Below are 13,036 nucleotides of genomic sequence, written 5' to 3' on the forward strand. Positions count from 1 at the left end.
CTGTGACATAAGCTAGAATTGGGACTAAGTTTCTAGCTAATATTCTACTTAAAGGTCTATGAATTCAAAGGCCTCGAAACCCACTCAAGGCACTGACATATAATGACTTAGTGACTAGATTTAGCCACATTACTTAAATTTGCAATCTCTTGCTCTTCACAAACAGGAATAACCTGCACCTACCTCCTGGAGAAAGACGCCATCTGTCTAATCTACTGATGCGCTTCTGCAGGCTTCTGGGTGACTATAATTGCTCACGTATTGGAGATGCAAACCACTGTGGGGCATGCTGTGGCCGTGGGAAGGGTATGGCATGCACTAGACATCATTTGAAGGAAAAGTAGCTTTGGCGGTGGGTTTTTCATTTTTGAGGGTCAATATTTTACTAAGTTTGGGGACAAAAAGGGATGGGTGACAAAGAAAAAAACAAACCAAAACCAAAAACTGCTAGCTTGAAACTACCAGCTCTAAAAGTATCTCAGCAAAGAGAGAGCAGCTATCAGTGCTCATGTCTGCAAATTCCCTACTGTGTCTAACAGAAGGTTCTGTGCACAGGAGGCACTTCATCACCACGTTCTGGACCCTAAGTGAAGGTTCCTTCTCCAGGAGTGGAGAGGGAGGCTAAGATGAACGAGACTCCCACCGCAGGAGTTTATAGCTGCCTTCCTTTTATTACTTGGTGAGGAGGGATTGTGAATATTTACAAAGAAATGAGAGGGACTAGAGAACTAGTTAAACTCTTCACCAGTTAACCACTTTCCTTTGGCTGCTCTACTCCATTCCCCGTGCATAATCAACTTTTTGCTTCCCATGCAAGCCTTCCTAAAAATAACTGCCTTTCTAACCTCTCTCCTCTCGGCACTATTCATTCCCAATCTTGCACTTTCCCTTACCTTTTTGAAAATATAGCTGACCTGAAAAATAAATTATAAAGAAAAACCCAGCAAAGCCTGTGAGGGTTTTTTCTGTGTTGTGTTGCTTAGTCATGTTTTCTGTTGCATAGCGTATGTCACAGTGTCACAGAGGAGAGGGTTGCAGATCCCTGTTCCAGGGCAGTTACTAGGTAATGTGGAACTTTAGCAAGGAGTTAGCTTCCAACTCACAAGAATGTTTAGTCTCAACTGATTGTTATTTGCAGGCATTGTATTAAGTGTAAGTGGCCATGATCACAGGCCAGGCCTACACAGCCAAGGCGAGGCACAGCGTTGAGTCATTTTCTGCTCAATTCTGAAGATGCAAATGGTATTAGAATTGTTTACAATACAAAATAACAGGACAAATTTACTTTTTAGTATCTGCTTGGTGATTATATATAGCAATTAAAGATCCACATATACATATATCTGTAACTACCTATTTATTTATCCTCTAGGCTATCTTTCTTTTGTCCTATAAGAGCCATGTGGACTATAACTAATCTGTGTAAACTCTGGGAAGGAAAATGAATCATAGCGCCGGCAGTATTGACATGGTGGGGAAGGAAGAGCCACATGTGCCAAAGATACCCTGTTACCGTCTCAGAGAGAGTGAAGGACTTTATGAATCAGGAATTATGTGTGTGAACATTTTCTAAGATTCCAGGACACTTATAACATCCCCATTTGTTAATTTTATTATCCTATCTCTTTCCCCACAGGTCAGCCGTGAAACAGAATTATAAAATCGTCTACATGATTGTATTCAAGGGTAGCGAGGAGGGTGGAGCTGGGAGATTGGGATGCTCCAGCCCCCTTCACAGGCCCCCTCCTCACCCCATTGGATGGACACTGCCTCCTTCGAGAGTGGGCAGAGCAGGCCGAGCCCTGGGCCTTGACACAGGGTGGAAATTAAAGGTCTCAGAGGCAGAACCTCAGGAGGGGCTTTGGGGCTCAGCAGTAGAAAAGCCATTTTTCCTCTTAGAGGGGCAATTTGGGGATCTTAACTCTTGGTTTCTTCATCTTTAATATGGGAATCACAATAACCCTGTAACCTTCTTACAGGGTTATTGTGATGATTAAGTAAGATAGTTCATGTACAATGCCTGGCATAATTCCTAGAACATAGAAAATGCTCCAAATAATATCACTCCCAGCCCTAGAGTCATTCGAGTGTCATGTGACCATAGTCCAAAGAAAGTAAATCAGGCCAATCAAGTCATATAGGTAATGAGCAGTGGACTCCTCCCTCTCATTTTCCTGGATCTAGAGCTCAAGGAATCTACATATGCTTAAGCCCACTTCTGTGCACTCAGGTTTAAAAATGGCAAGGTGGAAACCAGGAAGGGGCCACCCACTGAAGATGATAAGCCCTATCACGTAAGCTAGATCTTGTCATGCAGGCAGCAGATTCTAGGAGTGAAGAGTGAGGCCTGGGGTCAGACCACCTCCCATTTGTAGCTGAAGCACTGGAAAAGCAAACTCTCCCAATGGATGCTGAGTCTCAGCAAAGAAGCTGGGGCTTGACCTCTGCGTGCTCCTTCCTCCCTGGAAGTGCGGTTTGTTTCTCTTAAAGAGAGTGGATTTCTTGCAAGTTCTTTCAACTTTTCAAAACTCTCAGTTACATCCACTGAGTCTCATGAAAACTCTAAGGTAGGGAGTTTGGACACTGCTATTGCTATTTTTTTGAGTTATCTAAGTTTTGAAGAGATTACATGACTTGCCTAGGATCATGAGGTCTGCATGTGGCAATGGCAAAGGAAAAGCTAGGTTTTGTTTTTCTAATTTTTCTTAGTCCAAGAAGATTTCAATGATCTCCACACTAGGAAAGTAAAGATGGTGTGAACATTGTTTTGACTATCATTTTGCATTATTCACACCACTTACCCTTTCCTCTTCACCCACATCTTACGTAACTGAATAAATTGCATGCAGAAGAAACAGAAGTTCTGTGTCTCTCATGGGCATGGAACTGATGCCTGTCTGAACAGATTCAACTCACTGTAAATCAAACATGCAAAAGGACATAATGTGCACATATCCACCCGGCCCCATTAAATAGTCAATCATTACGTGTCATTGTCTAAAACGATGCCCTTCTTTTCTGAGTTAGTCCTAAGGTTGTATAATATCCATGAATGGGATCAAAAATTAATTTTCCAATTCTGAATTTCTGAAAAAGTCACTGAAATTCTTAAGTGAAAGAATGATTTAGCAGCATATAATATTACAAAGTTAATCTATAGTTCAGAAACTAAATATCTTCTAAGGAAAAAGAAGTAGTTTGTTTAGTTTAGTTTGCCATTGTCCAAAGTAAGCTAATAATAGTTTTAAAAGAGTTAAAAGTGTAATATAACCAGAGGTCAGGTTTCCACAACCAAAGAAAACTGGCAAGTCGGTGAAATACCAGTATAATGCAGATAACCACTCATTGGCATTGTGGTCCCTTATTTTGTCACTTGGGTGACCATTTTTTTCACTTTGTGGAAAGTTTTCCAGAATACCTATACACGTTTATGTCTAATCAGCTAATTAGTCTATTGAAAAGTATGTATTCAGCTTCTAATATGCGTCCCAAATTAGGTTAGGTACTGTAGGTATTTACAGGTAGAAGATTAGGCTCCAGTAAATGCAAATAATCTATAACCAATCTACAAATCAAAATTGGGGTGAGTTGATTATGAGCCAGATTTGAGGACCATATAGTCTGGGAGTGTCCTTCCACAAAGGAACAGAGCTCTCCAAAGAAGTGGGGTGTAAAGAGTAGTTATATACCATCAAAGAGTATGTATCACAGGTGATTGAAATGTCCCTTTTACAATAGTCATGAGATCACCCTGTCGGCACAGCGATTGGCAGACACAGCAGGTAGCTCATCTGTTATCTCCAGCTGGGTGGTCACAGGGTGCACACAGCAATCAATTCCTAGGCTAGGGAGAGACACTGATCCTTAACAAATGCCAATGTGGGGGAAGTTGCACCTTTGTCTTAAGGGCATTTGTTCTTATCTTTGGGACATAGATGCTTACAGCGGTTATACAACCATGCTCAACACCCAGTCAGGCCATTTGGAAAAAACAAGGTCAGGCCAAATTAGTTTTACACCAAATGGCTTCCTCATATACTATTTTATATTTATATTTATATTTATATATCTCCTATTGCCTGCCATTTTTATTTGTCAAAGCATATTATTTAAAAACTTTTAAAACAAAACTTTTAAAAACAAAATATTCTAGTATAGTGAATTTTTTTTAATGATTAAAAGTTAACATCGTGTTACAGCTCCAAAGCTTCAGAACAGCGGGATTTAAAGCTCTTCCAGGATAACTCAAACTACAGTTCACGTCGCACGTCCCAGCTAAGAACAATCTGCGGTGCCTAACGATGAGCACAACGCGGGCGCGTCCTGCCGGCCGGACCCTCCGCTCCGCATCAGAGGCCGCTCCGCCGCCCGCACGCGTCTCCGCGGGCGCCGGTTCTCCCGGTTCGCGGACTGCAGGGGGCGGGGCGCCGCGACCTCGCCGAACCGCACGGTTGCCAGGAGACGGGCTCCGCGCAAGATGGCGGACGACAGAGAAAGGGAAGGCACAGGTGAGATGCCCGCAGAGGAGGGGCCGCCCTGGGCCTGCAACCTCGCCGCCCGCTCCCCGTGCCCTCCTCGTCCCCGCTCCCCGTCCGCTCCCCCTCCCCCCGTCCCCTCCTCCCCGTCTCCTCCTCGTCCCCCCGTCCCTGTCTGCTCCCCGCCTGCTCCTCGTCCCCTCCTCCCCGTCCTCTACCCCCTCCTCCCCGTCCCTCCTCATCCCCCTCCCCCTCCTCCCCGTCCCTCCTCATGCCCCTGCCCCCTCCTCCCCGTCCCCTCCTCATGCCCCTGCCCCCTCCTCCCCGTCCCCTCCTCATGCCCCTGCCCCCTCCTCCCCGTCCCCTCCTCATCCCCCTCCCCCCTCCTCCCCGTCCCCTCCTCATGCCCCTGCCCCCTCCTCCCCGTCCCCTCCTCATGCCCCTGCCCCCTCCTCCCCGTCCCCTCCTCATCCCCCTCCCCCCTCCTCCCGTCCCTTCCCTATCCCCCTCCCCCTCCCTTCCCCCTCCCCCTCCCCCTCCCTGTTCCTCTGTCCGAGGACCGAGCCGGGTGTCCGCGCGGCGGCCGAGGCGCCAGCAAGGAGGCAGGGATGGCGTCCTTGTTCTCGGTCGCGGGGACCCGCCCCCGGGCCCGCGCGGGGACTTGGGGCCGCCGGCGCCGCGCGGGTAGCTGCCAGGCTGTGGGCCAGGGCGGCCGGACGAGCGGGGCGCTGGCCCCCGGAGCCGGGGAGGGGGGAGCTCGCCGTCCGGCCGCGCCGAAGCCTCGCCCACTTTATAAGATACATCCTAAGATGATTGCTTTTTTAAGATGAATTTTAAAACTTCCCCAGAAAACCAAATGACTAAGTTATTTTTGTTTTATTATATTTTGTTTTGTAAGTTCTTATTTACAAAAAAAAATGGAAAAATAATTAGGACATAAATTCAGTTAATTATGGATATGTGCATTTTTAAAAAAAATTTGATTCGGTCAGCGTGAGAAAACGCACTGGATTACGCCGCAAATACAATTTTTTTCTTTTTGAAAAATAGGTTGAGAGCTTTCCTGAGTTTTCAGTTTTCAAAAATACTTTTCTATCTAAAATAAATTCAGAGGAAGAAACGATTGTGTGTGTAACTCTGGAAGAAGATATGGCTGTTAAAAACTGGATGTCATTCATTCAGTTGGCATATATTTAATGTCTATCCATATGAAAGGCATGCTGATTAGGTTAGAACTTTGGCGGATACAAAGATGAAAAAAGCCGTCGTAATTTCTGCCAAAAAAGGCGAGATCATTAAGGGAGATAAGACGTCCACAGAGGAGAGCAAACAGTTCACTGGGCTGAGCAGCCTGCGCGCCAGGCCTGGGCCCTGCGTTGCGTCCCCTCCTGCTCTGTGGACGCAGCCCGGCGTCACCGTCACCGGGAGAGTATCAGAGAGTCTCCGTCCCTGCCGCGGCCGCCTGACTCAGTCTGCGTTTTAACAGATGTGCAGGTGACCCACATGCACGTTAACGTTTGACAAGCACTGTTATGTGGTATATCTCAGTTATTAACAGTTTTATGCGTTAACTGTAATTGCAGTTTGAAGGGCATGATGAAGTAAAGGTATGTTGTCTGAGGATAAACCAGAGAGTCATTTGGTGATAGCATCTCTGCATGGACACACTCAACTCCTGTATCCGATTCTCAGCTCTGACGGTTCAGAAATTACGTCTAACCAGTTAATCAGAAGTGAAAGACTTTGGGGATTCACTCAAGCTAACTAAACTCATGAGAGTGATGTGCAAATCTGAAGAATATTTTATTAATTTAAGTAGGAATATGTTGATACATTGACCAGAAAGCTGATCTCTATAGTGTAAGGCATTGTTTTAAGGGTATTAAGCCTTTGGGGACGGCGAATTTATATTTCAAAAGTCAGTTGATGAGCATGGAACCACACAAAAGAAAGGATCATTTTGGAGGATATGTCCATTACCGTATAAGCTCCGAGAGGGTGCGGACCATTTTCTGGTCCGTTATATTCAGCTTCCTGCAGAGCATCCAGTACATGGTAGGATCTCAATATTTTTTTAATTCAGATCATTTGAATTAAAGATGTTTATGTTTTACCAAAAGCATTACTTGGTGTTTTCTGAAATTTATTTTACACCTAAAAGTACATAAAACTATTTTTAGGGTTTCCCCTCTCTTCCTTAGAGGTATATTACATGCTTCTATTTCATCTGGCTCAACAGACGTCTTTTTGAGAGCCAGGGGATTCGCTGGCCTGTCTATAGGATAACAACTACAGAAATCTTTGTAGAAACATATGTGTGTTTTAAATAGGTCATCTTTTATCTTGAGGTTTTTGAAGTTGCAAAGGAAGATTAAGTTTCTGGTTATCCATCATATCCGGCTCTTCTTCAACATTTAGGGATTAATCTTGATTCAAGTATTGAAAATATTGGTAAGAAAAATTAACTAAATCTCTTATAGGGGCTATTATCTTCTATTTATAAAATTTTTCTATAAGATTATGTACATTGAAGTTGTTATGCTTATTTATAGCATTTTTGTGCCTTAACATAGTATAATTTATTTTTTTCCTAGATTAAAAAATGTACATACTTATGTTAGCTAAAACAGAAAGGAATTTATATTTTAGAATTGTTACCAAGCAAGGGCTCGATCTGCTGGCTGTAAGACAAAAGCTAATAGTGCCACTTGAGAGGGCTCGTAGATTGCCTCTGATATTTGTAATATCTGTGGAGCATGTTTAATTCCCTATCTGTCAGCGGCTGGAAGCCCCCTTTCCTTCCAGATAGCTTGGTGGGCATGGACCGCCAAAAATGCATTTCGGAAATCCAAATAGACATCCACCCTTTTCCCTCGCCGTGGGAGTAAGGCTTTCGTGAGGGCAATGATCTCAGCCTTCTGGGCTGAAGACCCTGGGGGTAATGCCTTAGCTTCTAGTGTCTTCTCCAAGGTCACAACTGCATACCCAGCCCGCCTCTTACCTTGATCTGTGAAGCTACTACTGTCCATGAAAAGCTCCAGTTTGGGTTCTTCTAATAGCTCGTCTTTTAGATATGGCCAGCTAGAATAAACCATTTCTATGACCTGCAAGCAGTCATACTCTAAAGCTTGAGAGGCCTCATTGGGAAGCAAGGTAGCCGGGTTCAGGTTTAAAGTGACTTGTCACCTGACATTTGGATTGTCCAAAGGGATAGCTTGGTTCTTGCCCATCCTTCCCGAGATGAACTAGTACCTCCCTTTCTGTTCCAATAACTGTGAGGATGTGGTAGGGCAAATATACCATGGTAGGTTGGCCTACAGTAAATTCTTCAGCTTCTTGAAGAATGTCACATGTGGCCGCTACTACCTGAAGGCATGAGGGCCAGCCTTCACCATTTGACCCAGTTACTTAGAGAAATAGACCCCAGGTCTAGAGATTGTTCCCAACTTTTGAGACGGTACTCCCAGACTTATGCCTTGTCTCTCAAGTACGTAGAGACTGAAGGATTTGCCCAGGTTCGGCAATCCTAAGGCTGGAGCTGAAGTCAGCTTGGTTTTTTTTAAAGATTGGCACCTGAGCTAACATCTGTTGCCAGTCTTCTTTTTTTAATTTTTCCTTCTCCCCAAAGCACCCCAGTACATAGTTGTGTATTCTAGTTGTAGGTCCTTCTAGTTGTGCTATATGGGGGACACTGCCACGGCATGGCTTGCTGAGTGATGCTAGGTCTGCACCCAGGATCTGAACCGGCAAAACCCTGGGCCGCCAAATCGGAGCACACAAACTTAACCCCTCGGCCATGGGGCTGGCCCCCATCGTCTTAGTTTTTATCGTATCAAATGCTAACTGGCATTCTTTAGTCCACTCTAGAGGTTCTGAGTCTAAACCCTTTAGGGTCTCATATAGGTGCTTTACTTTGAACCTATAATTAGGAATCCAGATTTGACAGAAGCCTGCCATCCCCAAAAAACCTCAGTTGTCAACGAGTTTCGGGAGGACTTAAGCAGTCTATTGCCTTTTCCTGATTGGGCAACAATTCTCTTTGTCCCTTGGATATGGCAAATCCCAAGTATGTGACCTTTTCTTCACAAACCTGAGCTTGCTTTTGAGAGACCTTATCCACATCCTGCCAAATAATTTAAAGGCTCACTTGTGTTTGTTGGCCACTGCTCATAAGTGGGGCTTGCTATCAGTAGGTCATCTGTATACCACAGTAACAGCTATTCTTTCAGTTTTAGTTGACTCACATCTGTGGCCAGCGCTTCCCCAAATAAAGTGAGAGAGTTCATAAACCCCTGGGGAAGGACAGTCCAACAATATTGTTGTGTCATCTGAGTGTCTGGATCCCTCCATTCAAAGGCAGACAGCTGTTGGGCCTCCTTGCCTAACAGTATGCAGAAAACTGTGTCCTTTAAGTCCCATACTGAGAACCGACCATATTCTCCCAGTATATTTGTTAAGATGGTGTAGGATCTTGAACCACCTTGTTTATGGCACACAGATCTTGAACAAAGTGATATTCATTAGAATTTGGCTTCTTTACCAGGGGTGTTGTATGGAGACTGACAGGGTCTTATTAATCCTGCCAGAAGAATTTTTTGAAAATAGGCTGTCTGGCCCTCTGAGCATCCTTTTTGTTTCAGATTAGGCTTTATTTTCTTCTAAGGATATTCATACTGCTAGGGCATTCTTTGCTTTCCCTGGGGTCCCATTTGCCCATACGTTGGGCCTTACCTTCTTGTAGATCTCAGGCAGTAACCATTCTGGTTCTGACCCAAGGATCCCCAGCAAGGCCATCTGCAAACTTGGGGACTGTTCCAGGGGAACTCGTAAATGGAACTGTCTGGAGTCAAGGTTCCTTGTGCATTTAATTTGCAGAGAAGGTCTCGACTCAGAAGTGGGATGGGGCATCCTGGTATGTATAGGAAATTGTGTTTCAGAGTCAGGTCCCCCACCTGACGATCCAGTGGCTGTAGAAATGAACGACTTGGATTTCACCAGAGGCTCCAGTAACTGGGGTCCACCTTGACGTTTTCTTTGTTAATTTGGCATTGAAGACAGAATAAGTGGCACTGGTATCAACTAAAAAGTTCATTAGTCTGTTCCCCACTGTCAGTTGTACTTGGGGCTCCTGTAGGAGAAATTTGAATGGGGTACCTCAAATCCAAAGGAGCCCCTGGGCCCCTTCAGTCTTCATCAGAACATTTATCTCTTTCTGCCATTTGGGAGGTATCCCTCTTTCTCTCATCTGCATTTCCCTTTTCTTTTTTAGGGCATTCTGTCTTCCAGTGTCCTTCCTCTTTGCATTAGGCACATTGATTTTCCTCCAGGGGGTACTTTCTGTTGACTTGTTTTTCCTTTCCAATGGTCTGGTTTCTGTCTGCCTAGAACAGCAGCCAGGAAGGCAGCATTTGTTTTAGTGTCCTCCTGTCTCATTCCGTGTTCTCTTGTTGTAAACCTTAATGGCGGTGTCTGCAAGCTGAGAGGGATTCATTTCTAAAGCCCCATCCAGTTTTTGTAATTTCTAACATCTGGGGCACTTTATCCTATAAAAGTTATGTTAACCACGCTGAGGTTCTCAGAGGCCTCCAGATTTGCATCCTTGTAGCACCTATAGACTTGAGAAATTCTTTCTAGGAATTCAGAAGGGTCATCATCAGGTTTTTGTTGGATTCCCTGAGTTTTATTTAGGCCTTTTAGTTTGGGGACTCCAGTTCTTAGACCTGCTAAGGTGCATCTCTTTAATGTTCTAATCTGAGTGTTCCTCCAGCAGCATTGGGGTTCCAAGCTGGTTCAGCTATTGGGACTGCCGCCTTTGCTGCGGGTGTACACAGGCTCCACCAGATGGAGCCAGTGAGCTTCCTCTTTGGCTTTGTCTATTACCCTTCTTTTATCATCTCCCATTAGGAGCATGTTCTTTAAAATATGAACAGCTCTGTCATCTGCAGGGGATCCTCCTGGTAGGGTGGATTATTATTCATCCAGTTAAATAAATCGGAGGTAGAGAAGGGATTATGCATCCATATGAATCCAGCAGGCTGTCCCTTGAGCATTAACCCACACAGGATATTGTCGTAATGGGAATTCCCCTGCTCCGAGGGGAGCTCCCTGACCCAATTGGGTTCCCTGTCTAGTGTGGGAGGGTGAAACCCAGCCCACTGTTCTTGGATCCATTTCAGCCTCTCTCTCATAGGAGGGCAGAGTGCCTGCCTCAATTACGGAGGGTACCTCTGGAGGTGGTGGCACCAGGGGCGAGCCACAAGGACTGCTGCCAGTGCAACTAGGGAGGACTAAGGGTTTGTATTAACATTACATCATCATCATTAAAGAGAATGATAAAACAGATCCCTTTTATTCCTTCTCTGCTCTCTGTACCATAAGGAAATCTTTTCCTTCCTTTTTCTCATCTTGGTACAACAACATAAAAGCCCATACAGAAGGGACTTCATCATCTTTTCCAGCTCTTTTACAACACAATTCTAACTGTAAGATGGTATAGTAATTCAGTGAGCTGGTAAATGGGCAGTGTTTGCTGGATTCCAAGAATATTGTGGCCATGTGACATTACAAGAGAAAATCATCTTCATAGACATTGGCTCATCACTGTAATCAGACAGTCTACTCAGAATCAGCCCCAGTGGGCTCTGCTTGGGGACAGATGGTGTGTTCCCCATTCCGATATACAGAGATGGACAGACACACAGATATAGACACCAAAAAACCTGACACCAGTGAGCCACTTCCCAGATTCTGGGTAAAAGTCCTACAGCTATTCCCACTCTGGCAGGGTGCCCTGTCAGCCTGACGGTCCTCGCTCTAAGGGAGGACCCCGGATGGTGGGGAAGGGTGTTCTCAGTTGTGCACACTGAGGGCTTACCCTACTCCAGATTGAGTCTGTTGATTCACCAGAAACAGTTGTTTGTCTTTCCACTGCAGATAGTGTTGAGAGGTAGCTGGTGTTGGTGCGGAACACTGAGAAGGACAAGTCCCCATGGTGCACAAGGCCCCAGCAGCTGCTAGGGATTTACCCAAGAGCTTGCCTGCTCAAGGTTAGCTAGCCAGGGGCAGAACTTAATCGTCCCTCCTTGGTCACCAGTTTTGATACTGAGCAAGGGCTCCATCTGTTCACCGTAAGACAAAAGAAAGAACTTTATAAAGTGATGAGCTAGCTCATTGGAAGATGGCAGACTTAAAAAACCATCTTAAGAGGGAACTAACTTAAACACAACTTATAGAGGGCAAATGAGGTTAAAGAGGGGGCCCAGGAATGTCAGGTGATGGATGGTGCCAGACTGTTGGGTGCCTCCCTGAGTACGAAGAGTTTTCACATCTCCTGACTAATGATGAACATTTGGTTGTAATCACCTGGTTGTGACTTTCCTGAGGAATCTAAAGAAACATTTGTTATTCTCTTATCAGGGACAGAAGGAAAGGGACAGAAGGTTTCGGGATAGGGGCTATAAATTTTCTGCTAACAAGTCATTCTTTCTACGTGCAGTTCTGAGCATTTCTGAAAGGTGTCCTGTGAAAGTAGGGCTGACGTCAGGTAAAGTTCAAACATGGAGCCCCTCATGCTGACTCGGCTTCAGAATCAAGCTAATTTTAAAAATCACTTAATTTTATTTGTTTTACTGAAAAGAGAATGAAATGAGATAGCAAAAATTGTTTTTGAAGTTCTATCATTTCTAAAGTTTCCTCTGCCAGATCATTTTTCTCTTTCTTGTCCTTCTGTTCTCCACTGATTCTCCATTTAATGTTTAATTTAATTGTTGACTTCTAGAGAATTTTATATAGGACGGGAGGGATTTTTTGTTTGTAATTAGAATCATGTCCAGGAAACAAACTGCTTAGGAATAAAATTCTAACTTTTGGCCAGCCGGCTTTGGAAGGTATGTCAGTTTTTTTGGTAAGCCTCAGATACTCAAAGCTTGCTCTGGGTTACTTTTTTTTTTTCACTCCAGCCACCCTGAATATACAGCCCTTTCTTTCTTTTTTTTTTTTAATTGAGGTATCACTGGTTTATAACACTATATAAGTTTCAGATGTACATCATTATATTTTGACTTCTGTAGGGACTACATAGTGTTTACCACCAAAAGTCTAGTTTCCATCCATCACAGTAGCAAATGTCCCCCTTCAGCCGTTTAGTCCTCCCCTCCCCCCTTCCCACCTGGTAACCACCAGTCTATTCTCTGTGACTGTGTTTGTTTGTTGTTGTCTGTCTTCCACTTAGGCATTCCTCTTCACGGAGATTCTCCCAGGTCACCTCTGGTTAAATCTTTAGCAATGGACTGTGTAGGGAGGAAGACATTTCCTCTACCCGTTCTGGGTCCTTCTGGCTGGACAATGAATTGAATTCACATCAACAGAATAACAGAAGATTAAACAAAGCTTTATAGCATACATACATGGGAGAGGCTCAGGCAGACTGAGCAACTCAGCCAAAGCCAACTGGCTGAGGCTGCCTGTTTAAGTATCTTCAGCTACAGACAAGGAGGACATTTGGGGTAGTGGTTTGGGTATTCGAAAGGGAGGAAGGCAACTCACATGGAAAAGCAAATGTT

The 13,036-nt window shown here is 44.6% G+C and overlaps 1 protein-coding gene across 3 annotated transcripts in view; it reads left to right on the forward strand.

The window, feature by feature from the left end:
* Positions 1-4,242: 4,242 nt before the first annotated feature.
* The window catches only part of EFCAB2 (EF-hand calcium binding domain 2), a 128,226-nt gene continuing 119,432 nt past the window's right edge, over positions 4,243-13,036 (forward strand). The window contains exon 1 of one of the 3 annotated variants that reach the window (XM_023616980.2): positions 4,243-4,508. In XM_023616980.2, coding sequence (XP_023472748.1) covers positions 4,302-4,508 — 207 coding nt within the window. In that variant the 5' untranslated portion in view covers positions 4,243-4,301. The remainder of the gene's footprint in view (positions 4,509-13,036) is intronic. The other 2 variants (XM_023616982.2, XM_070232851.1) reach the window with 2 other exon arrangements.

The sequence above is a fragment of the Equus caballus genome, chromosome 14 (assembly GCF_041296265.1).
Source record: "Equus caballus isolate H_3958 breed thoroughbred chromosome 14, TB-T2T, whole genome shotgun sequence".
NCBI classification, from domain to species: domain Eukaryota; kingdom Metazoa; phylum Chordata; class Mammalia; order Perissodactyla; family Equidae; genus Equus; species Equus caballus.